General features: G+C 40.6%; 1 protein-coding gene across 3 annotated transcripts in view; it reads right to left on the reverse strand.

The window, feature by feature from the left end:
- ALDH1A2 (aldehyde dehydrogenase 1 family, member A2) overlaps positions 1–27,163 on the reverse strand; it is a 56,178-nt gene that overhangs the window by 11,605 nt on the left and 17,410 nt on the right. The window contains exons 2-8 of one of the 3 annotated variants that reach the window (XM_010077757.1): positions 20,734–20,838; positions 20,396–20,536; positions 18,672–18,801; positions 12,799–12,860; positions 9,937–10,065; positions 9,690–9,803; positions 309–411 (exon numbers count right to left, since the gene is read on the reverse strand). In XM_010077757.1, the coding sequence (XP_010076059.1) occupies positions 309–411; positions 9,690–9,803; positions 9,937–10,065; positions 12,799–12,860; positions 18,672–18,801; positions 20,396–20,536; positions 20,734–20,838 (784 nt within the window). Of the gene's footprint in view, positions 1–308; positions 412–9,689; positions 9,804–9,936; positions 10,066–12,798; positions 12,861–18,671; positions 18,802–20,395; positions 20,537–20,733; positions 20,839–27,163 lie in introns of those variants that run through there. The other 2 variants (XM_010077758.1, XM_010077759.1) reach the window with 2 other exon arrangements.

Consider the following 27,163-nt stretch of genomic DNA (forward strand, 5'->3'; position numbering starts at 1 on the left):
CCACCTTGCTACAGAGTTTAGGATGACAAATGTGTATGGGACCATGACTGGGAGTAACACCATTTCTTTATGCTTGTTTATAACATTTTTGTGTTTTCTTGTTTATGAATCTGTGGCTTCAAATGTTGTCTTTTAATAACAAAATCACACCTTAGGCTGCTTCTGTACAATTAAAAAGTGTAAATTAGATAGAGCTGTATTGGTCCATTTCACTTTGTGTGAAAGATATGCCCTAAAATGAAGAAGAAGAAAAAAAAAAGACACCACACAGACATGTTTTCAAGAAAAATATGGAAGTGTTGACTTACAATCAGCATCTGCAAAAATAATGTTTGGGCTTTTCCCACCCAGCTCCAGTGTAACTCTCTTCAAATTACTCCTTCCAGCTGCTTCTTGGATCAGCTTCCCAACCTGAAAGGAAATGGAGACACATTTTACAGGGAATGTAGTCATACAGTTCACTTTAACAGCCAATGTTGGCTATCATTGGAATAGAGCTTTAAATAATCCAGCAGGTTCTCCAGTCCAAACAGATTCTCATAAGCAGTGGACAGCTTTCCAGGTTTTCTTAGAGAAATTGAGAGGCAATAAGCCACAGTGCAAAGTGTTTGTGCCCTTCACCTGTTTGTATCTAGGCTAAAACAGCTCGGGGATTTCTTTTAGCGTGCTTTAGGGGGATGAATTAAAAATCTGAAATTGGTGCAACTAGGATTATTTCCATCCAAACTAGTGGCGTGTTCACAAGGTTTCAGATACTATTATGAAGAGGTTTAGTTATGTAATTTTTAGTGGAAAAAAATAGATCTGACATCTGAGTATGTATTAAGCATGTATTGAGCTTATTGCTACTCATTAATAAGAACAGCTATCGTACTTCTTATATAGTCCAAATGTTAGTTATCCCGATAATCACTGCTTTTACAGTTTATTTAACTCTTACCGACTGTAGTTACTAACTACAAGCCAACCTGTTGGTAGGAAATAATTTATTCTCAAAATACAGTTTCCAGTGCCCAAAGGTTTAAGCAATTTGATCATGAAATAATGATCCAAAATATGTCAAATTCTGATGAAATCATCAGCGTTCTCTGCAGGATTAACAGCACACACCAGAATGCCAAGTAGGGCAAGAACTTAAAAAAGCACCATCCCAGACCCGCCCCTCAGCTGCATCACAGATAATCTTAATATGGGTTGAGGAGGTCAAAAGCACCTCCAAAATGTCTTTGTAGATTGCACAGTCAGCTGGAGCAGAAGGCAGCCCTGTGGCCGGAGCAGCCGCCAATTGCAGATCTCACCAAGGAACATGAGGGCAGATTAAATGGAACAGCAGTCTGACAGCTACATATTTGACGTGTTTCCACATCAGTACAGTTGGAGAGGCAGCTGTGCTCCCTGAAAGTTCTCCCCTTCCTGAAAAAATGAATTAAAAATAGCTCCGATTTTATACTGTTGCAGTGTTACTATGCCCATTTTGCAGCTAAGGAAGCAATCAGGTAGATTTAGGCCCCTATGTGGTAGAACACAGGATTAGAAGTATCTATTGAATATTGAGAAGCTTGAGAACCTTGGTAAGTGCTTTCTTTTAACTGGGACACGTTTTAAGGTCACACAGAAAGCTAGCTGTGAAATGAGATGGGAGAGTCCAGAGCTAGACTTTTTTCTCCATGTAGTACTCTGGTCTCTCTAGCTGTTTTCTATTTCTAAGGTCAGGTGAGTGAGATTCCCTGCAGTAAGGGGTTAATGGATGAGAAACTGAACCTCTTACGGAACTGAAGGCAGTCTGCTGGGGAAAGTTAAGTCAGCACTGGAGTGATCAGAAAGCAAATGAAACAGAAACCAGGGCCCCCACAAAAAAAAAAAAAAACAACAACAACAAAAAAAACCAACCAAAAAACCACCCAACAAACCAAAGCAAAACCCCCACAGGATAATGAAGGAACTGTCAACCACTTCATGTACCTTTGTGATTAGCTATTTATCTGGTGATACCACAGTCAAGTGTGACTGAGGTTATTTCTTTAAAAAAAAAAAAAAATTAGCTGCTTTTCTTTACCCCTATATTGATGGAATGGAGTGTTGACATTATCACGGAATTCCTTGCATATCCCCTTAATTTGAGCTGATTTTATTGCTATGTTTGACTGACAGCCAGAAGTGAACATGAAAAAGAAGGACCCTTTCTGCCCTCCACCCCCACCACATACATTGAGCACGTCATCTGGAATTTCCAGATCTCTCAAACTGCTGAAAATGTACACTGGAGATCAGTGAGTGAGCTGTGTTTATAGCCAGTGCCAGCCAATGCCATTCACACCCTCACTGCCTTGAACCTCCCTGTCTCAAAGAACAACCGCCACCTATTTCCCCTCAAAAATTCACAAAGAGCAGAACAGACCGAGGAAGCAATGTGTCCAGCCCACCATCTCTCTAGATTTCATCCTACCACTTTAATGTCAAAACTCTTTTGTCCATGTAAGTAAAGATTTTGAAAGGATTCTGTGCAAACAACTGATTGGCAAATATGCAAGTCCAAATATTATGTATATGGCAAACATTAAAGTCCAAAGGGCTTGGAGACAGTGGTGTTAATCTGGAAAAGTATAGTCCAGAGTATTGTCAGTACAGGGAGGTTGTTGTCAAGTTTCCAAGTATAAACTTAACAGACAGCTTCAGTGTGTCCTTCCCACTAGAACTCAGTGTAGACATCAGGATGATAGGGCTCATGCTGCTCAGCATTTGTCTTCCCTGTGCTCCTAGTGTGCTCTCTGCACTTAACGGTTGAGAAAAGTCTTAGGGAAGGCATCAGCGCTGTGATTATTTAGTGACAAAGGCAGCCTTTTTTGACTGACCCTCTCTTTATGGAGAAAGACAGCATGAAACGGATAAGTGATAGTGTTCCAATCTGTATGGGCTTTCAGTACATGCTTCCTGCGGTGTCTCTCGGCAATATCTGCGAGCTCCCAATAGGCAGTACAGCCTTGCAAGGGAGCGCTGCAGAGAGGACTCCCCCACACATAATGGAGCTTTGCGATTATAAATGGCAGGGAAAGCCCTGACTCCCCATCCTTGTTTTGAATAGGCTTCAAGATTGATATCAGGAGTATCCCTGGATAGCTTGTGAGGTACCATAACCTTGTAATCTGCATGGAGGATGAGGCAGATGTAATTTGGCCCATCTCAAAGAAAACAATTTGTTATTCAGAACAACAAAGATTAAAGAAGCATTTTGTGGCAGCCCTGTGCAAAAAAAAGCTATTTGAAGAATGGTCCTGGAAGGGTCTGTTTCTGGACTGTCAACTCTATGACGTTGGGCATTGAGAGTGTATCATGATACAAAACTTTTGATTGGTGCTTTTTTATGCCTTCTGTGTTTGGAAGTTTAATGACTCTTTCAACAGGAGGCTTATGCAGTCACTTAAATACTTTGTGCAGAAATTCAAAAAAGTCTGTTGCCTTTCATGTTCTCTTAATTTTCTGTTTTCATTCAGAAATCAATACTTCTATGTGATACAGGCGTATTTGCCTGTTACTGTTAAAGCACTGGAAGTCTCAAGTCAAAAGCAAACCTCCAAGGTTTGTAATACTTCCTCTGCAGCTCCATCAGAATGTCTGGCTTCTCCTCTGCTCTGAACCTTCCTTCGATAGCAGATACAGGTTAAGTCATCAGGGAACACCTGAACGCAGGGGAACAGCAGTCTAGCTAACAGCAGGTCATTTTCTTGCATGCTGTCACAGACAAGACTGGGAAGGTAAGACTGCACAGGAAGGTATGTAGATTGAAAGATTCCATCAACAGTGCAAAAATTGTCAGAGCAGACATACAACTTCAGTTACTTAGGTATTTTAAATAACTGGGCTGCCCATCTTTGCTATTATACCTTTCTTGGGATATTGAGAGAATATCTGAAAAACAGTAAAGGTTTTAAGTTATAAGAGATTTATTACGTTTTGGGGAGATGGTATGATCAGACAGAAAAATTCTACGTTTTCTGGAATTGCAGTTTCCTCTCTCCAGGTATTGAGGCACTGGATGTCGGTGTTTAGGCAAAACCTTCAAACTCATACTGCCGCTTACTTCGTCAGTCTGATTTTTTTAAAATTCCAGGTTGTATGAAAAATCTTTCTGAGATATATTTTAGGACTGCATGGCATGTTCAGGGCATGCCTCCAGCAAAGACAAGTGAATTTTGAAATACTGACATGAAGAAAAGCAGCTTTATTTGACTATGCAGTGCCCTGTGTGGGGAGCGGCTCTGGAAAGAGCACAGTGAATAGGGCAGCACAAGTAACAAGGCAATCCCAAACAGAAATTCCTAGAGAGAATCCTAAGCTATAAATGGCTTATTTGTTCCTTAAGTTAAATCCTGGCCGTGTGGAAGTCCGTGCCTAAACTCCTGTTAAATTTGACAGGGCTGCTGCACCACTCTGTTGTTTCAGTTTTAAGAAGGCGAATCCTTTTGTCGTGTATCTTTTATAGGCAAAGAGGCACAACAGTTGTCCAAAGACGGCTCGCTAAATTCTACAAAAAGCTCCAGGGAAGGAAAAGGGAAACAACTACTTTTCATTCAGGAGGCACAAGCTGTCCAAGATATGATTCATCAGAAGCCAGAATGAGGGATAATGTAGCCTCCTTAAATCCTTACTTTGACCAGGGCCTGTGCGTACCACGGGAAGCTAACAGACTTCCCAGAACAGGTCAAATCACCTTTAGGATTCCTGTTGCTAAGGTAGAAAATGCCAGGATGTAATTCTTCATGATATCCAAAACCAGCAAGAGATTGTGTGATCCAGGAGAGCTGACAAAACCCATTGCTTGTGCAGTAGGTAGACATTCTGTCAGCATCATGCATTGTGACATTCATTTCACTTCGGAAATGAAAGGAGAATCCTGCTGAGTAAATTAGAATCAGTGGTAATACAGCTGTTAGCTGCAAACATTTGTTTGGCATGAATCAATCTTGACTCTCCTGTAGTTTGCTTTGATGGTCTCTCTAGAATCTTGTTGACTAATGATGAGATCATGGTTTGTTAATCTAAGTGCATAAAGAAAACATTCTGCCAAGCAAAATGCAGACTCTTTTGCTGGGGTTTATTGTAGTTGTTTATAGACCTTTTGTTTACACAGGCATCCAAAGCAATTTGTTGGATATTTATTTGGGTTACTCTAAAGAACTGCATGAACACAGACCTGAATCCTATCTTTAATCTGTCTGCATTTTAATGGGTCATAGTTTGAACAAAGTGGAAACCAGCCACTTAGGATATATTTCTTGTTGGCCAGGGCTTCAAATGTTCTGTGTGCTATCTATAATTCTAATCTTGAGAGTGTTTAACAGCTGGAGAGAGTTGGAGGCAACACACTTGGTTTTGAACAGAAGTTATAAGAACTCATTCAAGTTTTGATACAAACGAAATACAATTTTTAATCCAGCCAGTGCTTTAAATGTAGATATTTTTAAATGCATAACTTCTTGCTCTCCAGAATCACATCTAATCTTAAACCCAGAACATACTGCACCCAACTGTTCCCTGTGCACCAGGAACTCAGGGGTACCCAGTTCCCGTTCAAATTGAGCACACATACACAGACGTAGCCAGACAGCTCACAGCAGTCAAAATACCTGTATTTGCAAAACCTGTGACTGAATTCACGGATCCGAGTGGAAATAGAGGCCAACGAAGAGCAGAGCAGCTTCTGATGGCTGCTTTTCTCTGCTATTTGAAGGCCTCTCACCTTTGCTACTTAGCAAAAGTTCTTTCAGAAAATAAGAAGGTAATATGAAGAACCTCTCTGCACTTCTGATATGAGTAAAAATTGTCCCCTTATCAGCACTTGTCTTGGAAGTGAATAAGGTCCACTGTTCATTTACCTGGGGAAGAGAAGAGACTTGACTAACGTCTCCTGTACTTCTGAGCTCTGCAGCCCAACAGCAAGCACACTGATAAACCAGACATCCTGACTCGGGATTTATTTCTAAGACCAGAAAATATGAATGACTAGGTTTTACTTAAGTCTTTGTGAGTAATTTTTGAAAAGGAACTCAAATAGACAGGAATACATAGAGCAGTGAAGCAGTTGAGGCAGAGAGGGGCAGAGTAAAATGGAAAGACATGTATAGTGAGCAACTGAGATAGTGTGGGACGTAGCTGAGCTTTACAGAACCACTTCCAAGGTCCTGGAGGGGGAGAGTTTCACCCTACAGCTAGCGACCAGAAAGATCAAGGAGAAACATAGTAAGTTGTAATTAGGTATTTAAATTGATGATGAGCTTTCAAGGGAAGGTAGGAAAGGGCTAGGAACAAGTGTTGACATGGTCAGATTGGCTGGGAGGAAAGACTCGTTTTGGCAGCTTAAGTTTCATCTGCTTGTAGAAAATGAGGAAAAACGTGTCAGTGAAGCCTGAGAGGAGATTGCCGTAATTAAGGAGGATCATGGATTAGCCCTGGTTCACTAAAAACAACATAGTAAAAACAAACACTTTCGTTAAAATGCCCATATCAAACAAGCTGCTGAAGGGGATGAACCAAAGCAAGCAGAGAAGCCAAGAAAGCTGCGGGAATCTAAGAAGGCACAATATTTTCAGGCTTGCTTTCCTAGTCAGTATGATTTTGTTTCTTTCAGTGTGACAGCTTGCCAGGTGTCTGTAGAACCCTTCCTAGTGAGCTGTAGGGGGAAGAGTTTTGGGAGCCATGCACTGGGGGACCGGGAGAGGAGATGATCCAGGGGAGGGTGTTTCATAAGGAGCAGGCTAAGGGATGAGTGTGCGTGAGCTAACCCAGAAAAGGAGCATTCAGAAGGAAAGAGGGAGAGAAGTGGAATCAAACAGTGATGGTACCACAGAAAAAAAGGTCTTTATGATTTTTCACATGTATTTGGGAGGGAGTGTGTGAAAAGTCAATAGTAGTATTTAAAACAATTTTCAAAGCACTAGACAATCTATGAAACAGAAAAGAAATGGGGAGTGTAAACTGGACCAGGATCATAAATTAGAAATCAGGATCGTAAATTAGAAGTCATTTATGTGTTTTCATTGCACAGGCATGGGCTTGAGGCCTCACAATAGTCAGGAGTGTCAGGGGGGACTGGACTAATGCATGGATGACAAGGCCATTGGTTGCTATTAAATACAATTGTCCAGATGCACCTTGGGGCTCAGGATGTCCTTAAATTGTTGATTGCCAGAACTGTGAGGCTACAGCAAGGAAAGGATCACTCTACACATGCTCTCTTCTTCTATAAGCATCTGTTACTGGTCATGTTACAAGGCAGGTGGTAGGCTGGATGGATCCTCGGTGTGGCTGTGTCAGGCTTTATGGAGATAAGGTCATGAACTTGGCTTTTTGCCTCATATTTGTATAGATTGGGTTCTACAAATTTTGGAAAACATTAGCATTAAATTTTTTGTAGGAAGAGTAGCCTGTTTTCTGCCCTTAAAAAAAACTTTGCAGGAAATAGATAATAGTGTGGGTTTTGTGATTTTTACAGGCAAATGGGGAGTTTTCATTAGCCATAAGTGTCTGCTTCAAAGGTAAAGAATTTATAACTTTTACCAAAAGAACCTCATGGTGAAAACTTGAGGAAAAACTTGAAGATCTTTGCTTTTCTACAGATAGGTTTTATCATTAACTTGCTCAAGTTGAAAGTATTAACTGCCTTAACTAGCACCTGGATGAAATGGGGAATGGAAGTTAATATCATGGCATTTATATATCTGATGGCTATCGGAAATCCACATCACTAGAGTGGATTGACATGCCTCAGACAAGACCAGAGAGACAAAATATTTCCATTATTATTTCATTAGAAATTGAAATCTGTTTTGGAGAAGTCAAGGACTATAGTACAGCTCATATCACAGCATTGTGTTTAAAATGTTACAATGTTGACTTGCTGTTACAAAAATTCAGTGTTACAGGAAATCAAACAATATGGAATAGTTTACACTAACTCTGCATTAAAACGTTCCATCTGTTCTTGCTTTAGGTTCTTAGAGAATTGCTTTTTCATCTCTGTAATGCTTTTCACTTCCTATTAGTAAGGCTTTTAAAGGTAGGCACTGAGTTAGTATAAAACCCACAGCTTTTGAGTTTAAACGCCTATTAAAACTAAAGCCGTCTGGAACTACAATAAAAATTTATTTTGGCTACAAAAGACAACTTTGAAACCTAACCCATCTGTATTTTTCCTCCTCCAAACAGTGCAACATCCTGTATAATAGAATATTTATCTTAAACACAGACCACATATCTTTATGAAAACAATTGTTTCAACTTAACTTATGGGGGGCAATCAGCTCATATTAAGGTTTTCAGTATTCCAGGATGATAACAGAAATTGGTTACAGGAGATGCAATGACTAGAGTAATTCCACAGAATAATCTGATGTTGCCATTGATCTAGAATGTAACCTGTGCATATTATAATCTAAAACTGGGCCGTAAAAAAAAATAACGTACAGGCGTATAGCAATTGCAGAGCAACTGTGTGTGTGCAAATTAGGCATATGACTGCAGCTACATTTTACTGGTAATTTAGGCTCATGTACGGTGACTTCCAAACTCGATTACAGGATAACTCCACCAGGGTAATTTATTTGAAATAATTGAGCTGGTCTCTGCAATCCCTGGGCCCACCAGGGAGATATGCACCCATATCTAGGGCTGCTTGGTCAGTGAATTTAACGACTCAAATCAAAACCAAGTTGACTCACTGTGAAGAGCAGTATCCCTGGGATGCATAAAGCCTCCCATTGTCATGAGCTGGAGTCAAACATATCAGAGAGAGACTGGATCTCTGGGGTTTAGCTCCCTCCATACAATAGTTTGTCAGATTTTTGAATTGAAAAGGGCTGGGTTTAGCACCCTCTAAATATAACCAGCCCTGAAACTCCCTCTGAGATTCCTTTCTGTCTGCCTTCAGACGATGAGATAAGGCCCCTTCTCCTGTGACTTCAGTCTGGAGTACCTCAATCACCCCCACCCCAACCCTGATAACAGCCAGCTTGGCGTGTATTTGAGAGCAAGGCATGATCTGAGTTTTCAGGATTCGCTATTCTTTCTGTAGATTACAGCCTTCGTCTTCACACTGAACCTCCTCTGTAACGTCTGCATAATAGACTCATAGCAAGACATTTTGGCATCCAGGAGACAACTTCATCTTCTGGCCAGCTTCTTTCCATCATTTTGGAACCAGATATCTTGGACAATCTCTTTTTCTCCTTGCACTCTTTCCTCTTTAGACCTCCTCCTCATCCTCAGTATACTAGAATGCAGCATCAAAGTTGAAGTACATTAGCCCCAATTTGCCCCCTTCCTCTCCCCTTTTCCCCAAGTATGCCAAGATACACAAATTATGGACGCTTAAGCAGCATTTATGTGTGCTGTGATATACACGGGATGTTCTGCCTGCTTGCATGTGATTCACATCCTCATAAGCCCACAGGAAATCCCAGCAATATTTTTCCAGGCATATCTCCTGTGCTGAGGTGCTGAGCACAGCAGGGGCTGGAGGAAAGGAGCCATTTCTGCTTTGGAAGTATTACGGTACATAAGTTTAGCTGGAAAGGACAGACCACTGTTATTTAGATGTAGCTCTTTTACTCAGTGACAGTGAGAAATGTAGCTTACTACTATCTACATAAGTATTTACTCACGTTTTACAGTAACATATCCAGGAATCCTCTTACCTCAGTGGATCCAGTAAAAGCAATTTTATCAATGCCAACATGAGATGCTATGGCTGCCCCAACAATTGGACCAAATCCTGGCAAAATATTGATAACTCCTGGTGGAAAGCCAGCCTGTCAAAGTAGGAATGAATGAAGTGAAGCATGATTTATGAAAAACTGACAGAGCACGTTAAACCAGGCATGTGCTGGTAGTTCTTTCCCCACAAGGAGAGACAGAGACATTATTCCTGTCAATTATTCTTACCTCCTTGATGAGGGCTCCCATATAGAGAGCGCTGAGTGGTGTTTGTTCTGCTGGTTTAATAACTACTGTATTGCCACAGCACAGAGCTGGAGCAATCTTCCATGCAAACATCAGCAGGGGGAAGTTCCACTGTAGGAAAAAATAAAAGTTGATAGACGGAAAAATATTGCAGTGGTGTTTTGTTTTCAAGATGTCAAGCTGCTACCTCACTTATTTCTCAGGCTGATCCTCAACATAAATCTTTCCCAGCACAAAGCAAGGATTTTTTTTTTTAATTGCTGCCATTAAGAAAGTGACAACAGTGACCTTTGAGTTCTTTCTCTCATGTTCAAAGAACTACAGCCCCCACCCGCAGTCTTCATAAAAGAATCTTCTGTTATCAGTTGATTATTTTTTTTAGTCACAATTTTTAAATTTCATTTACTGTTTTGCAATTGGCACTTTTAGTTCCCCCATGACAAATAGTTCTTGCTTCTGATACATTTGGGAAGAACTGTTTGTTCATGCTGAAGCATTTCTGGATGTAAATTTCCTATCCCTGAATACATCTTAAGATATAAAATTTATACTCATATTTATATAATCCTCAACTGACGGGATTACAATAAAGAAACCATAAATGTCAAAGCATTTAATTTTCTTGAAAACTTCTTACTGAGCAATTTATATGGAAGACATCAAAAGAACAGTAAAAACCAAGTTGAGGAACACTCTTTGCTGATATAAAATTTTGTATCATCATTAATTTCAACTTCATTTTGCTGCAGCAGCTGTAGTGAATTATATTAGTTTGATGCGCAAACAAGTTGTGGATAAAGAGTAACAAGCCTTTCTGCATCAAGGCCTGATCCTAACAGTTTAAGTGGATAGTCCCCCTGACTTCAGTGGAAATGCCAGAGTAGTAAAATAACTGCATTTGCACAATCACTCTTATAAATCCGTATCATAATCTCCTCTGGAAAGAAAGTAGAAAATATCAGCCAGAAAGAGAGCCACTGGCCAGAACATGTTATTGCCTGAAGCGTATCAGCTGCCACTCTCACGGACATCTCTCTAGCCCCTGGCTAGCTTGAAAAAATACACAACTGTCTTTCCTTCAGCGAACACCCAATTTTTTACTCCCTCAGTTGTTTATAAACTCCGGAGACAAAGTGATGTTTTAATTCCATCTCCAGTATATAAACCTGGGAGGGGAGCTATAGGGCCAACAGTGTGCTGACAGCCTGTGCTTCTAATTGTACTGCAAAGAGAACTCTGAGGAGTTTTATAGGGTAGTATATAGCCCTGCTTATGCTACAAAGCTGCCAAAGAGCATATGTTTTGATGGGAGCTAGGATGTGAAAGAGGATGAGGAGTTTAGTGTTAGGCTTGCTGTTTAATTTTATTTTTGTAATAACATATTTGCTAGTGTAATGGCAGGGTGCGTGCAGCGGCCCAGGGGCTGTGCTCTGTGACTGGTAGCTGGGGAGGAAATCTGTAACAGATTAACAGCAGTGTCGGAAGGGATGTGTATGACAGCCATGTTGAATTTTTGGAGGACAGGCTTGGGGGAAGAATGAACAAGTATGGTAGATGGCTGGGTACCCTGAGCAAAGAGTTTTACAAATCTAAACTAAATAAATTCTGCTTTTGGCATGATGTTCAGCCTGTGGCCAAGTTTCTTCAACAGATCTGCCAGTTAAGCTCAACGAGACAAGCCCAAGAGAAGTCCAGCCACTTTGGGCTTAGATGTTGAGGTTTTCATTTTGCAAATGCTTATGCATATGCTTGGCTGAAGAATGGGGACAGAGCTGTGGAATCACTCATTCATAAGGACTGCTCGCGAGTCAAGTTAGGAGAGCGTGGAGGTGTTTGCAGGACGGGTGTTGACACAGACTTGAGTCTTTTGCATGTTTCTCTGAGTTTCTATGGAGTGCCAAACACAATAGCCACCCCTTAACAAAGACATCAAATAACAACAAATGTAAATAGGGAAAAAGAGCTTAACATTGTTCAAGTAATCTTTTCCGACTGCTCGTCTTTTAATGGAATTGCTGCATGTTGCTGTTCAGTGGTTTTGTGGTTAACATGAGCAAAATAAAAAACAACATCAACAAAAATTTCAGAGAATGTCCTGATTAGTTCCCCAGTGCTTTGTCAAGGAGAAAAGCTTCCACACAAGATTTTAATAGCTATATGTGAGCCTCCCATTGAAATTTCTGCTAAAGCTGGTAAACTGGTTCTTCTGAAAAAGTTAACTTCACAGTGTTAATTCCCATGCAGTGTTCAGCAAGAGTATATTAAGGATGTATATTGGGGTGTAGGGGGAGTATTAGGTTTGATGAAATGCCGTGTTTCTCTCTCATAACAAATAAAACAAACATTTCATCTCTTTTATTAGCTACACAGTGTTAATTGTAATGATATGTCTCTTGGTGTTTCCTTTTCTCCTCCAGCCTTGTAAAAGAAATAGCAGGAAAAGAATGGAATTAAAATGCATCACATTCTCGCAGGAACTGAGGAGCCTGTTAAATCACAGTAAAAACTAAATAAATAAAAGACTACCACAGCAAAGCATCAATTTTCCATAACTTGTGTGAACATCTATAACCACTGACAGCATATTAACACTGTGTTTTGCTTTGGTTGTTTTAATCATGAGAATTCTATGACTTGAGAATTTAACTCCTAATAACAGAACCTAAACCCTATTAGCATGTTCAAATAAGCATTTGCAGGGAGGCTGTTAAAGATATGTCAACAATATGAGCTCAGCTTTTTTCGTAATGGAAAACACACATAGCTGAGGACCATGTTTTATGTGTCTTTAAAGAGAGCTGGTTCAAATGAAAATAAATAGAAAGCGCTAGTAGAGATACTCACAGGGATGATCTGTCCACACACTCCGATGGGTTCGTGTCTTGTAAATGTAAAATAATCTCCATCTGAAACAGATGAGCATGGTTACTCTCAAGTGCAGTTTGACTTGGCAGAACAAAAAAAAAAAGGGGGGGGGGGGGGGAAGGCTCTAAGGATCAGCCTTTGATGGCAGTAAAAGAAATAAAGAAGTCATGGAAATGTTTTTTCATGAGCCAGCATGGGAAACCTAGGTTCAGGAGCAACCTGATTGTTCTTTCTGTAGAACAAAGAAAGCAGGCATCCCATCAGAAAGTAACCTGTTTTGTTCCTTGGGAAGGAGGACAAGCTGTACAGCACAAAAAAGGGCAGTAGCAAAGAAGCCACTTGCTGGCCTCTGCTGATTTGAGGGTGAGAGTAGTGAAGGAAGAGTCACAAAGGCAATTTCCTGAAAGGCATTACTGGAACGCAGCAATATAAAGGTATATATACAAGCAGATGTGGGACAACAGAGTAACATCCATCTCACTCATTTTCTGTTGAAGACGCAGGCGGTTTGAGGTAGTGGAACGGTGTACCACAGTCTGTAGATGTGCAATGAAGAAGGGAGGCCTGCGACTGATGGGTGATTAAGCATAATTTACTGCAGAAGACAACACTAAGGAGAATACAGGGGTCATCACATAGCCAAGCGCTGATGGCTGACTTGTAGAGCAAGGCCTGTATCGGAAATGGCCTCTGACTAAATGGGCATTCAATTTCAGTTGGCAGGGAAAAGTTGGATGCAGCTAGAAAACAAGACGTCAGTGAATAAGAGAAGTTTTCACAAACCTTTTGGGCAAGGTAGAGGTAAATAAATAAGTGAAGGGAACAAGTCACTGGAAACTTGGAAATTCTGGGCTTTTCTCATTGGACTTTCGACAGAAAAAGTATATGGACTAAGAAAGATCCTAGGAACAAAGACGCAGGAAAAGCAGACTGCATGTTCACAAACAGCAGGTGTGGATGGGAATTATTTAATTAACAGCTATAGGGAATTACTTAATTAACTCTTTGATTTAGTAATTATTTTTAAGGTCCCGATGAACAAAAATGGCAAAAAACCTCAAGGGGTGAGGAGTATCATTAATTAAAGTGGGTGCTATGCCAGATCTGCAGTGCTCAACCAAAGCACTGCTGAGCTCAGGGCAGCCCGAGTCAGGCCATGAAATAAACAGATCTGTGAGCTGGGGTCAGGGCCCCGGTCTGTGAGAACCTTTCACACGGCCCGGCCCGCTCAGAGCGGCTCATGCTGCACGGCTGCGCAAGCGGCTGGCACGGGGTGACGGAGTTCGTGCTCTTTCCCAAAGCTGCACGCTTGCTGCTGCTTCAGCGCCTGCCCGTGGTCTGGGAGTGCGCGCTGAGGTCAGACATGCTGCGACACATTGTTGGTTTCTTCGCAGGTGATAAAGAGCAGGAAAATGACCCACTCTGTGTGGGGACCAGTGCGGTATTGTCTCAACCATCAGCTTTGTTGGTGTGCTCGGCCTGCATCTCTTCAAAGCGGATTTACAGCGCTTTTGTACCTAAATTGAGTCTCGTGGCTCAGAGTTGAGGTCAAATGCTTTTTGGTGAGGCTACAGCTGAGGGAAGGGCTGCACTAACGGCATGAGCTGAATGCGCCCCTTGGCCTGTAGTGCTTGGTCATCTAGAAAAACTTGAATCTCTTTACTTAGAAAAATCATTTCAACTAAGTATGTGATAGTGATGTGAAGGTTACCTAGGCTCAGTCCCAGGAGGTTATTTACCAGGCTAGGAAATGGTCAGGTGGAGGAAGGGAGTAAGAGGAGGAGAGGTCAGAGTGCTTTTGCTCCCATTGTCACTGTCAGGCACGCGGGTGTGTGCTTTCTTTCACACGGTGTGAGAGCAGGCGGGCAGCTTCGGCCTCTACCCCGGCCAGCCTGGTGCTGCAGGCAGCCTTGTCGGTGTGAGTGAAAGAGCTAACTTCCCAACAGAGAGTGCGTTTTGGGAACCTGCTGCAGTGTCCTGTACCCTACATCTGGTAACAATAAATGGGTTAATCCGTAAAGCTTCTTGGGTTTAAGTAAAGACTTCAACTTGAATTTGATTAGAAATAACTCATTTTCAGGTCTGCTTATTTCTGTACATCTACTTTACAGGATTTGCTCAGTAGAAACCTGAGCTAGAGTAGCTAATACATCAGCTGGGGGACAGATACAGAATAGTTGTGAGAGCAGTAACAATAGTCTGCAACCAAGACAAAGGACTGAACAGAGGAAATAACGGAGGGAGGAAGAGAGAGAAAAGAGATTCACATCAGGAAAAGGAGGAAGAAGAGAGTCAATCAGTCTGTTCTGCATTGTCAAAATGTCATTGCGCAGTTTTGATCTCTAGATGCTTAACAACTTCCTAGTGGAGATGAGAATATTTGTTTCACAAATCGAGATGATCAATTTGATTTTCTGGATTATCTTTCACAGATTCTAGCAGTGGTTCACAGACCATAGGAAGAATCATCAGACCAGACAGAAGTAAAGTAGAAGTCAAAATACAGAGAATTATATCCAGGCAAAACTGTCTTAAGTGCTCAAGAGGCACATGGGGGAGTCAGCTAAAAATACCAGCTTGTACTTGGTAGTACTGTGAGAGGTGGATTCTCAGCGAGAAGGATGATGACAACATAACAGTAACACAGTTATATTAGCACTGTCTGACTTTAGATTGTCACTGCATAATCATTGCCACATGGCTGCGTGCTTCATAACATAAAGTTATAGATAACCTGGACCTGCTTGCCAAGTCAGACAAATGGTGGTTAATTCTATCGAACGTAGGCAGAACCTTCTTTCCGCAGAGCAATACCTCCCATGCAGAGTTGCTTGCCCTGCTTTCTTCCACTAGACTCTAGACAGCTGCCCTCTGACACCTACTTCCAAAGTTTCAGAACTTTCATCATCCACAGCGTTACTGTTAAGATGAGATTCTTGAGGTTGCTTTCTAACAATATCTTTGTGAACATACACGACCTGAAGTTATTCAGAAGCTTCAGATGCCTCTGGACAGGCCAAATCTGTACCTAAGAGCCACGTAGTCCATAACGTAAAATAAGCTGTTACCATGGCAAAATAACTCAAGATTGATGAAGTGAATCACTTTTTCTGAGCAGTGAGCATAGGAAGCTCCCCTGTGCACAGAAATTAAATAGAAGACTTTTCAAATGTGTGAGAGTTTTATGATTAGTTTATACAAGTTACGCTAATTACACTTATTCTAAGATGCTATTGCTGATGATTGTCACTCGTATCCTTCTACTAGCTGGCAGCCAGAAGAACATTGCCCAAGAGGGATCTGACAGTCTGATCCCATATTCAGTCTAAAAATTTGTCTTTAAAAGTGTTTTTTTTAAAATATATTTCTCAGCTGATGTAAACTGCACTCTTCGGTCCTCACTGATATTAATACAGCCAGATCAATTTGCAGCTGCTTAGCACCTGGCCCAAAGATTTTTATTTTTTAATCAGAAAGAAAGCTCCGTTTATCCAGGGATCTCACTTTGGGACAGCTATACCTTCCACAGATGTGTTTGCTCAGTTTCCATCAGGAGTCTCTGTCCTGGATTTTATTTGAGTAACAATCACAATACAGTCCTATGCCTCACACAGCAAACAAGGGGTCGAGGAGAGCCGAGTTGGTTCTTCAAGCTGTATCATATCCTATATGGATTTAAAGATACATTTTTGCTTGCATTCTGTTTATTAGTTTAACAGTTTCTGGTCTTGCCTCATTCTGTTTTAATTTAAATCATCAAGGCTTTAGGCATGGGAGCAAGCAAAGGGCAGTCTGAAGGTTTTAGCAGCTCTGGGACTAAAAGGAATGTGTCTGTAAAACGCACTGTTCTTCTTCTACTTGTCTATCACTCGCCTGTTTTTATTTTAGAGGAAAAGAAAACCTCAACAGAAACATATGAAAGATTGGGAGGTTTCAGATTTACTAGCACACTGAACAGGAAGAGGAGATTTAATGGGGTTTTTATTTTCGTTTTGTTGTCTTGTTTGGTTTCCTTTGATGAGCTGATGGTAAGTAAATGTAAAGAGGAGCGTTGTTTAACAGTGGCCTTGCTCTAAGGTAGCTTTATGAGAATGACAAATTTATGGTGCGAAACTAGAGGAATAGAGAGGAGTGTTAAACCAAGGGGAAGAACTAATTGATAGCCTGAAAATCTGAGAATGGACTTACGATTCTACACTACTGGTGTTAGCACTAAAGAAGTTTGCAATTAGGAAGGTCTGCTGAAAATGTGCTTTCCCCCAGTGTAGCCCACCTCACTGAAAAAAATCAGGGTTTTCATGATACTCTACTTGAGGACAAGAATAAGCAGAGAATATTTATTGTCCTTAACCTGGCAATGCCTTTTGGTGACTGACCTAAATTCTGTGTACCTGCAGGGCTAAGAAGTGAGAAGGAGGCATTCACTGACCAGGGAGAAAGGGATTAGGGAACAGGAAATTTGCTGAATATATGAATTTATGGTATGTTCCGCACTTGTGCATATTTAAATGTGAAGTGCAGGCAGCAAAGCCAGGATTTATGAATCTCAGCCCAAATGACTGTGGAAATCTTCAAGAGTCCTTAAAAGAGAGTCTCCACCTGAAATAATAACGTTGTCCTTTCTTTGGTGAAGATACACTGGTGATGCTAAACGTCAGTCAGTACACACTGCAATGTTCATAAGCTGAAACACAATGATGAGTAACAGTGCAATAAGAGTTACATGATCTGTTTTCCTCCTGATAATTTTGGGGCCACATTTTCAGTGTATCTGCTTGCCTAACTTCCATAGTTTTGTGCTTTTCTGTACAGAGGCAAGCTAGTGTCCCGCAGATACCATGTTACTTAATGTAATTTTATAGACATAGATGGGCAACAGCAAAATTCATTTTACTTGTGAGGGTGCCTTCCTGCATGTGCACTGAATAGTGTGCACCATGAAGCCAAAAAGCATCCATAGAATAAATGTTGGGTTTCCTTACTGTTTTTCCAAATGTTTATTTTATGCAGGTAAAAGATGAGTACATTTATCTTAGTGACTGCACCTGCATAAAATCATTCTTTGCTCTCATGTGCCATTTTGCATAATTATAGCAGTTAGTATATCTAGTCCAGACTGCAAATGAGTACGTTTGCAACAGAAAATGCAGCCTGTATTTATTAAACAGCTGGGAGGGAGGGGCAGGAGGAAGAGACTTGTTAAATAAAAATAATGGTAAGGATTTTTTTCTTTTCTTATCTCTCTAGCAAAAAAATAAGAGCAGAATAACTGATTTGCTAGCACTCATAAACATTTATTTCATACATACAATATAAAACTCATCCCACTGAATAATCTGAAGAAGCATATATAAAAAATGTATCTGATACATCTGTACAGTTCTCTACAGTAACGTTACACACTCTCTCAAAGTATAAATGAATTTGGGTCAGTGTTAGTCCCAAGTAAAATGCTTTGCATAGGCATTACGAAGACATATATAAACAAGATATATATGTAAGCATACCATTTCTTACACAGGCAGCTAACACTATTTTTAGGTGTTCCAAGGTATTTGTCAGGCTTATACTGCATCTATTTTCAGAAACGTAACAATACTGAAATGTAGGTATGGAGCTATCTCCTTCTCAGATGGACACATGCAAAAGAAACAAAACACTCTGGGGAGGTACACGGAGGGCAAAACTATAGAAGATCATCTAGTTCAGCCTTTTAAACATCTGCTTCAGCAACATTTGACACACTGTAAGACCAAAACAAGGTTCTCTTTTACCTTTCACAAAGCTGTAATCTATTAAGCCATTTGGCCATGACGAGGTTTAGGTGCATACCTGTGCTTTAATCCCCTTACCTACAGGAATGGTCATTCCATGGATTTTGTCTGCCCAACCGGCATAATACCTCAGGGTTTTTATCACTCCCTGAAGATCTACGTAGAAAGCTTGCAAGAAAGGTTTGCCGCTGTTCAGTGATTCCATAGTCTAGAGGACAAGAAAAAATTATGAGATATAAGCACAGTAGCATTTTTAGACTATTGTACTTAAGTACTCACCGTCTTAACAGCTCTTCAGTCATTACAAAGATTTTAATGAAGACCAACCAGTTATGCCTTGGCATAGTCTCAACCCACAAGGTTCAGAACAGCTATCTGATCCCCTTTGTTACTTCTGTTTTGCAAATGTGAACAAAAAGCATCTTCCTTAAAAAAAAACAAACAGTGGTTCCTTCTGGAGTACTCTGGAATGACTAAGATTTTAAGAACATGTGTACGTGTGTGGCTGTCTTGTGGGTCTGTGTGTGTGTATCCACATGCATGTACATGTGCCTGTGTGTATTTTGGACCAAATAGCCACTGTCTTTGGTTCAGATATATAAATGCTAAATTGCTTTCATCAAGAGCCAAGAGAAAAATGCCTGTCAAACTAAGTTCTGTTATGTTAATGATAACAGCTGAGAAAGGGCTCCTTGTAACCCCATATTAATGATCTGAATCTATAAAGAGAAGAATGGATATATTCCTCTTTATATAATTGATGTGAATATAAAAATTTCTCTATATGGCTGCCAAGACTCCTGCTGTGGTCTGAGATATCTATACTGTACAGCCAGTTTATTTATTGCCATCAAATAAACAAACTCTCCTCTAGGGAAGCTCATAAATTAACAAGCTAATGTCCTTATTCTTAAGTTAATATTCCTATTTTTAAAAGTATCTTATAAACTATCCTCTTAGGGGTTCCTAAGATCATTTAGCAAAAAGAATCCAATAAAATATCCTAAGATGTTGAGTAGCTTAACTCATTCTCAATAGCTGTCTAATAGAAATCATTAAGAATGGGCAAACATGTGCAACACAGCCATCAAATGAGTTTCTCCAGAGAAGAATGGAGACCTAATTCTGCACTGACTTACATCCCCAAGAGCAATTAACGGCATTGCCTGCGGTGCAATTCAGTAAAGAACTTGGCTCTAGAAATACAAATCAAATGACAGGCAGAGTAAACTTGATTTGCTGTGCACTTCCTTCTCCCTGTGGCGATTTTACAGTATACGCTGGTGGTAAGATGATTTAAGTGTTGACAAAGCTGGAATTAAGATGTTCACCAGCTTAGTTCAAAGCACTTGACATGCGGAAAACAACATTAACAATGCCACCGTTTAGAGGGCTTCATGCGTGAGTGAAATAGTGCAATACCCAGTGTTCATGTTACCAGTTGAGTGTGGGTAAGCATTTCACCTGCCATTTCATTAATATCTGCACTAATCGCTTCACCCAGGTTTCCATTTTTTTTTTAATTTTAGAAAAGTTCCAAGCACACATAACAGGCATACGCGTGTGCGCACACCCATTTGTTTGTCTGATGTCCAATTTAAAGCTCATTTGAGTCAATGGAAAGATTCTTGTTGACTTTTATGAGCTTTGGATCAGGTCTTAAGTAGACAGTTGGCCATTTTGGCCATCAAGCTGACTGTAGTTTTAAAATAGAATCCATATGAACACATTTATGAATTAATTTACTCTCAGAATGCAAAACTGACACGTGATTTGACTGCTGATTTTCATGTGCCACTTACAGCAAGAATTACCCTGTCTCTTTCGACCAAGTCTGCCAGCTTATCCAAAAGATGGCCTCTTTCCGATGCATCCATTCTCCTCCAAACTGAGCCTAGAGAAAAAGCAAGGCGAGCAGCCCTCACTGCTTTGTCCGTATCAACCTGTCAAGAAAGAAGAAAAAAACCAAAGGCACTGAGGTAAATAACATGGCCAGGCTTATGAAAGTTTCTGTTGTGCAACCTTAGTCACATGATGGGTTTTGGAACTGTGATAAATAACAGAACTGTCCAGAAGTGCTATTCTGGACCTGCTGCTTTGATCTATTTAGACATTTCTACCCATTCACAGGATGCATTACCTTGTCAGCTTCCTGGATCTCACAGATCTGCTCTCCTGTTGCTGGATTATATACTGGGAATATTCTCCCACTTTCAGAATTCTGCCACTCATTATTGATAAAAATCTAGAAAAGGAAGAAAAGTTATCAGTCCTCCTGCATGCACAAACAGTAATGTGTATAACAACGAACTTGGGAAATGCTGCAGATTCTAATACAAAAGAGTTGAAACTTATTTATGCCTGTGAAAATTACAGTTTTCAAGAGTTCATGCTAAGGGTCAGCGCCTGATGTCTTTCTTTATTCTGTGGCAGCGTCACTACAGAAGCAACATCAATTCAAATCAACTTGGTTGACATTCAGATTTGGTTCAAAACCTGTAACAAATAAACTGAAAAGAGTACATGGAGCAGAGAAAAAGCCTTGAAACTGCTGGAGACAAGACAAGGATTTGGAGTAATCATTCAATTCAGTAAGTAAACATTTGGTCACTGATACAACACAGTCAGGGCTGAATAATCTCAAACATCACAGTTCTTCAATACACAGTCAGTTGATTATGGCTACAGTGACGGCTTGCAGCACAGAATTAACTTGCTTATCTGCTTGGAACAATGGAAATTGTTAAATTCTCTCAGTGTTGACATCATTTTAATTGTCATGGGCAAACCTAATTTGAATTTTAATGGTGCTGACAACAGCTGTCTTGAGAGGTAATGACAAATGAGTTTATTTGAAGTAGATTTTTACTGGTAGCTACATACATACCAGTTATTTTCTACTGAATGACTTTCAAGAACAGGATACAATTCTTTATTAGCAAATATGAAAGAAGTCACACTCGGAAAATGACTGAGTGAAAGGTTTTCCAGACTTCCTGTTCTTTAAATCTTTCTAAGAACAAAAGTGTTCAAAAAGTCCAGGCACTGTATGGGTTCCTTAGAGTTTAGGTATCAATATTCTTTCACTATATTCCATGAAATACAACTTTAAATGTGTAAGGTGAGGTTGTGCCCTCATTGAATCAATGGGAATTTCACTGCTGACTTCACTGGAGGCAGGAGCTCACCCCTAGAGAGAAGCCACGTCCACCACCCTTTTTTGCATGAGAGGTTAAGTTGTGTTTGTAGAGACAGGGACCTTTCTCTGGGGAAAGCAAAGCAAAGCCCCATGCAGCATAAAGATCCTACCCCTGTGGATGACTAGAAAGCCAAGGGACCCTTTGAAAGATTCAGGAGTCTCAGTTCCAAAAAGACATTCAGGTGGCAGAGACTGGCCTGGCTTTTCAGATCATGGCTATGGAACAAGAACGAATGATGTGTGAACTATCAGTCCAGTTTCCTCACAGAATGACCACAGCTGCTGGGACAAAAACCTGTCCCACTGATTAGGCAGACTAAACATCACAAATGACTTGTCCAGAGCAGTACTTTGCCACCTCCTTCATCTTGCACTTTCTGCTGTCTCACTACCGTGCAATGAAGAAGCTGTTACCTTTGTACTGGGACATGGCTCAGGTCAGCCAGGTGAGCTCAGGGAGGTGATGGGAGACAGTTCACGTGTCAGGACTTTGCTTAAGTGGTGTCAGGTTGTTCCTTTTTGGATTGTTTTCTTTATAGCAAAGTTTGATGTCGCAAAACCAGGACAAAAAAATTACAGGTTTTTCATCTGGAAATGGATGGAATATAATACCTATCTTTTTTAGTCAAAGAATAGCACGATATTGATTTAGATCAGCTGCTGATTTTTAGGCTTGGAACAGAACGGTGAAGATAGCTGCACCAGCCTGCCAACTAAATAGTTCAAAAATTACTCTAACTTAAGTGTTTACAACTTGTCTGATGGCAAAAAAAAAAAAAAAAAAAAAAAAAAGCATCAGCATGAAAATGCTGAGTGTTTAAAGAAAGGATTGCCAAAGCTTTAACACACCTGTAAGGAAGGAAGGAAACAAGTAGCGAGCTAGCCATAAATTGATGAGAAGAAACTTCCCTGCGGCTCTACCCTCACCCACTTTGCTGTGTGCCCTCCCATCCATTTCAGAGTCTGTCCTTTCTTTACCTTTCCCTCCTTTTTGTTTTGGTTTGCAGAGGTAGCTGAACCCAAGACCTGCCACACCGTTACCCATCTATCGCTCTCTTTGCACACTGTATTTATCTTGAACCTGTTCGTTTCTTCGGACTGTAAGCTCCTCAAGTTGTGGGTGGTGTCTTCCTGCTCAGTGATTACACTGCTTTGCAAACCGAAGCATTGGTCTCCCGTTAGGACATTTTGGAGCTAACCCAGCCAAAATAAGACAATGAAAGAATCATCAGTATGATCTCTGGTGACTAACACCATAAGCTAAGATCCCCCGGTGTATCATTGTCACTTTTTAGACTGTATGTGAAACAAAGAAACTCTGAGATCTGTGACCTGTGCGGAAGAAGGGTTTTACTGTCACCCTTTCCATTGAGTTTGGTGGAGTTAACTCCACGCACAGAGCGTGTGGGGATGTGCTGAGGAGGGAGGGAAAGGAGAAAAGCTTGCAGCTTCAGGAACCAGATGGCCAAAGGAAATGTAAGGATGTTTGTGTAAGGTTACAGTATGTACATAAACACATAGGTTCCTCATTTGTTCTGTCTTGAAAGAATAAAACAGGTTGAGTACAAGAACCTGAGAAGCGAAGGCAACTGCAATTCTTCCCTTATAGAAGTGGCCTGTTCTTTTTTTAAAAAGACTAAAAAATGTTAACAACATTCTGCTGGGATGAGCACCTATCATCAGGTTTGCTAGTGGAGGGGACACATATTTGTTTTTTAAAAGACATTTCAGCATAGGAATAAGAACTAGTGCCTTGGAGTTATGAGAGTGCTACAATGCAGTTTGGCTGGAACGATAAGGTGGATTATTTTATTGAATGCTCCGTTTATCCCACAGATTTTGAAAAAGAGCAGTAATAGCAAATATTTCAGGTAGGACATAGGAAGGATCTATTTGGCATAAAGTTAGAGTTGAAGGCAAGAGAAATTGCTACTGTTAATGGTCAATGTTAGTTTCTTCCTGTTCCACTTTCTATAAACAAGGTATTGCCTATACAAGCTCATTACTGTAAACTGAGCGCATTTAAATTGGCAGTAAAATCAGAGTATTTACTCTAGTGCACAAATAAAGTACCTAGTCCCATGTTTTGGAACAGTTTCAAGTCTTGAAATTCAGCAGCTGGCGGCTTTACAAGCAAAACCTTACACTTAAATAATTCACTTTTGAAAGTTTTAGGTGTTCTGTGTCAGGTAGTACCATTCAGCAGATATTCCTACCACCGAGACGCAGATTCTTTTGCAATAAATTTGCATTCACGGGGGCTTTTATAACTCTTCCAGCACTACTGACTCCAATGGCTGTTGATTAAATGTATATATCCTGTACATTTAATCTGACTTTCATTATGGCCACTTCGTAAAAATGCCATGAAATGGACAAGCGATGACACATTGCAAGAACAAGGAATCCCTGCAAAGCCTCAAATTGGTTTTTTTTTCCGCCTTATTTATAGTGACCGTGGTAAAGGCTAACTCTAAATCAGGGAGAATATTTGACAGCAAATGTTCCTATCTATGGATTATATATAACCCATCCTAAACACCAGATGAAAAAGGGGTAACCCTAGAAAAAAGAAGGGCTTGCTTCCATGTAAATCATGCTACAAATTGGACAACACCCAGTGAGTTCATTGTTCAACCCCAATTGTGAATGCTTCACATTTACTATTCCCCTGGAATCAATGTTAATTAAGGCTGACTGGGGCTATAAATCAGCCTTTGGTTTTTACAACTTAATTCAGCATTAAGCATATATATGTAAATAAAAGGTAACTGATTAACCACTGGAGTTTTCCAGGAGTTACTGAGGTAATTTGTTTTTGTTTGAGTCCTAGTGTTACCTTTTGTGATTTGCAGTGAGAAGAAGAAAAAGTGTATAGTATGTCATGTATTTGCTATGCGGTATTGTGAGTAGTTAAGTAATCTGGCCTGTTGGGTGCTGTCAACAAAACTCCGCCAAAATGGAAAGAGAAGAAGGAAATGCTTGAAAAATTTTGGAACACATGAACATTTAGTTTGCCATCTACTCTCAGTAGAGCCACTAGCGACAGTAACGTCAGAGCAGAAAAAGGCAAACCTTCCTGTTTCACTCGGGTGTCCCTGTCAGTATGGTGGCTTTGCCAAGAACAAATCCAACTGGCTCAACAGCCAATGCCTCTCGTAAGAGAGGAGTCTGGCTCTAGTTGGTGTCCAGTGGTGTAAGGAGGAAACCAAACACTGTTCCCCGGCAGTGCCACCTAAGGCAACAGGCAGCACAGGGCAGCGGCTGAGGCAGCAGGTGGGCGAACGTGAGTGTGTTTATGTGTTGGCATTCTCCTAAGAGAACAGGCACAGCCCTCCCAGTGCTGACAATAACCTCTTCCACGCACGTTCTCATAGACCTTTCGATAGAACTTTGCAAGATAATGGTCCCACCACGTATTGGCTAGGCTCAAATTCTGCCCACCGTTGAGAGCTCCACAGGACTAACCAAGGAGGCACAGGGCACATTGCTGTTCAGAGCCCTTGCGATACCATAAAAAGTGTACAAAGGAAAAGTAAAATTAAAAGTCATTATGTAAAACTTCAAGTTATTTTGGGGCTCTGCTGACATGTAGTTGGAAGGAAGTGATATATTGCATTTTGCATAAGACCTGCATTTCAAAAGCATTATGCACTGAGTTCAGCAGCATTTTTGGATGCTCATCAATGTTGAAATCAAGCCAAGAGTAAATGTTTTTTAGCACAAAGCGAAGCAAATTAAGCTTTGCAAATAAACAACTAGAATATCTTGTTTAAGTAGCCATCTGTCCCAGTTTGCTTACTAATAATTAGCAACCTAATGTTCATTTCAAACCATGCAGGTAATTGGAGTGGCAAGTACTCAAAGAGAAAGGGATGTGTACAGAACCAGGCTGAACAACCTAACCTGCAACACAGTAGCAGCAAAATTCAGAGCAGGGAGAAAATGGATAGGATTTTATGTTTTCATCACTCTTTACCACTGAGGAAGTACAAAACAACTGTCTTGTGGGTGTGTGTATAAATAGAATTAATTAAAAAGTGCACAGAACTAATACCTCCTTTGCAGCTCTTAGTTGAATGAGATTTGGTTTCATGGCACTACAGACTCCCTCTGATGTTCACCCAGGTGCTAACCCTGGATTTGGAAAACGGAACTGACTTTTGATTCCCTGGGGATTCCTGCATGCTCACTGCCTCTCTCTTTTTTGTATTGTCTTCTCTGAAAACATATAGAGAAAAAGTAATTTGGGTCCTTTAAGTCATAAGAGCAATCAACACAGGTGGCAACAATGTAACTTTTCATTTCCTTTCTTGAAAATGTTCTCAAACGATGTGTGAGTGAAATGATGATCTACATTCTTAATTTGATATTGCTTAGTGATGATGTCATCAGACATTTTCTTCAGGCTCCCCAGCTGTATAAGTAAGAACTTCGGCCAATGGACAGACAGTGGCCTAGCATTCAGCTCTTTGGAGGTGGAATTATTTTCCCATGGATTTAATAAACAATGTTTTTGTGCTGTTGCAGCTCCAGAAATGTTTTTTTGGTACAGGAAGAGGATTTTAACATCGAAATAATAATGGCTTCCCACAGGAGATGTGGTTCTGGATGAATGGAGGAAAGAATGGGAATTTCCTTACTCAATTGATTTAGTAGCTGGTTGTAGTTTCATTCCATCAAAGATCTTTTTTTCATATGTGACTTTCTCCTTAGAGAGCCTTTGACCTTAAATCTGCAAGAATGGGGTTGGGGGGCATCAGATGCCAAAGTACTTCATAAAAGAATCACAGCTGTTGGCCCTCAGCATCTTCTCATAGCTGGAGGCATTAATACATACATAGTGGCACTTTTTTGTGGTGGGGGGCACATGCAACAATTTTAGAGGCATGCAAAAAATCCAGCAGCAGCATTTCCCTTGGTAAATACTGCATAACATCACAGATACTGGGCACCTGTGCCTCAGTCTGCTCAGGAAATTTCATATCCTTTCCCATCTCAGCAACTTCATTTCCTCTCCTCTGGAAATGTTTCAAGAGTCCTAACGATTAGTACAATTGCAAGGGAATGAAGTAGACGGGCTTGCCAATCAGAGGTGCAGCTTGTTTATTTTCTCAAGCTTTGTTTTCCTTCACTTTTATGGCTGTCTCGATACAACAAATCTCTCACATTCTAGCCAGAGCGTGCTGCGGGGCACTCCTGGGAGTGACTGGAAACCAACAGATGGCTGGAATTGGAAAAAAACCTGGTTTGTAAGTAGTGACTAGGAAAGCAAAAGCCAACCCCTGCAAAGCAATTGCTGACTGGCCAGCGATTGATCAGCAGTGCCCTTTTATTTTATTTTTGAGAAGCGGATTGTTCAGGTGAACAG

This window comes from Pterocles gutturalis, unplaced genomic scaffold, assembly GCF_000699245.1.
Source record: "Pterocles gutturalis isolate BGI_N339 unplaced genomic scaffold, ASM69924v1 scaffold10413, whole genome shotgun sequence".
Classification (NCBI taxonomy): domain Eukaryota; kingdom Metazoa; phylum Chordata; class Aves; order Pterocliformes; family Pteroclidae; genus Pterocles; species Pterocles gutturalis.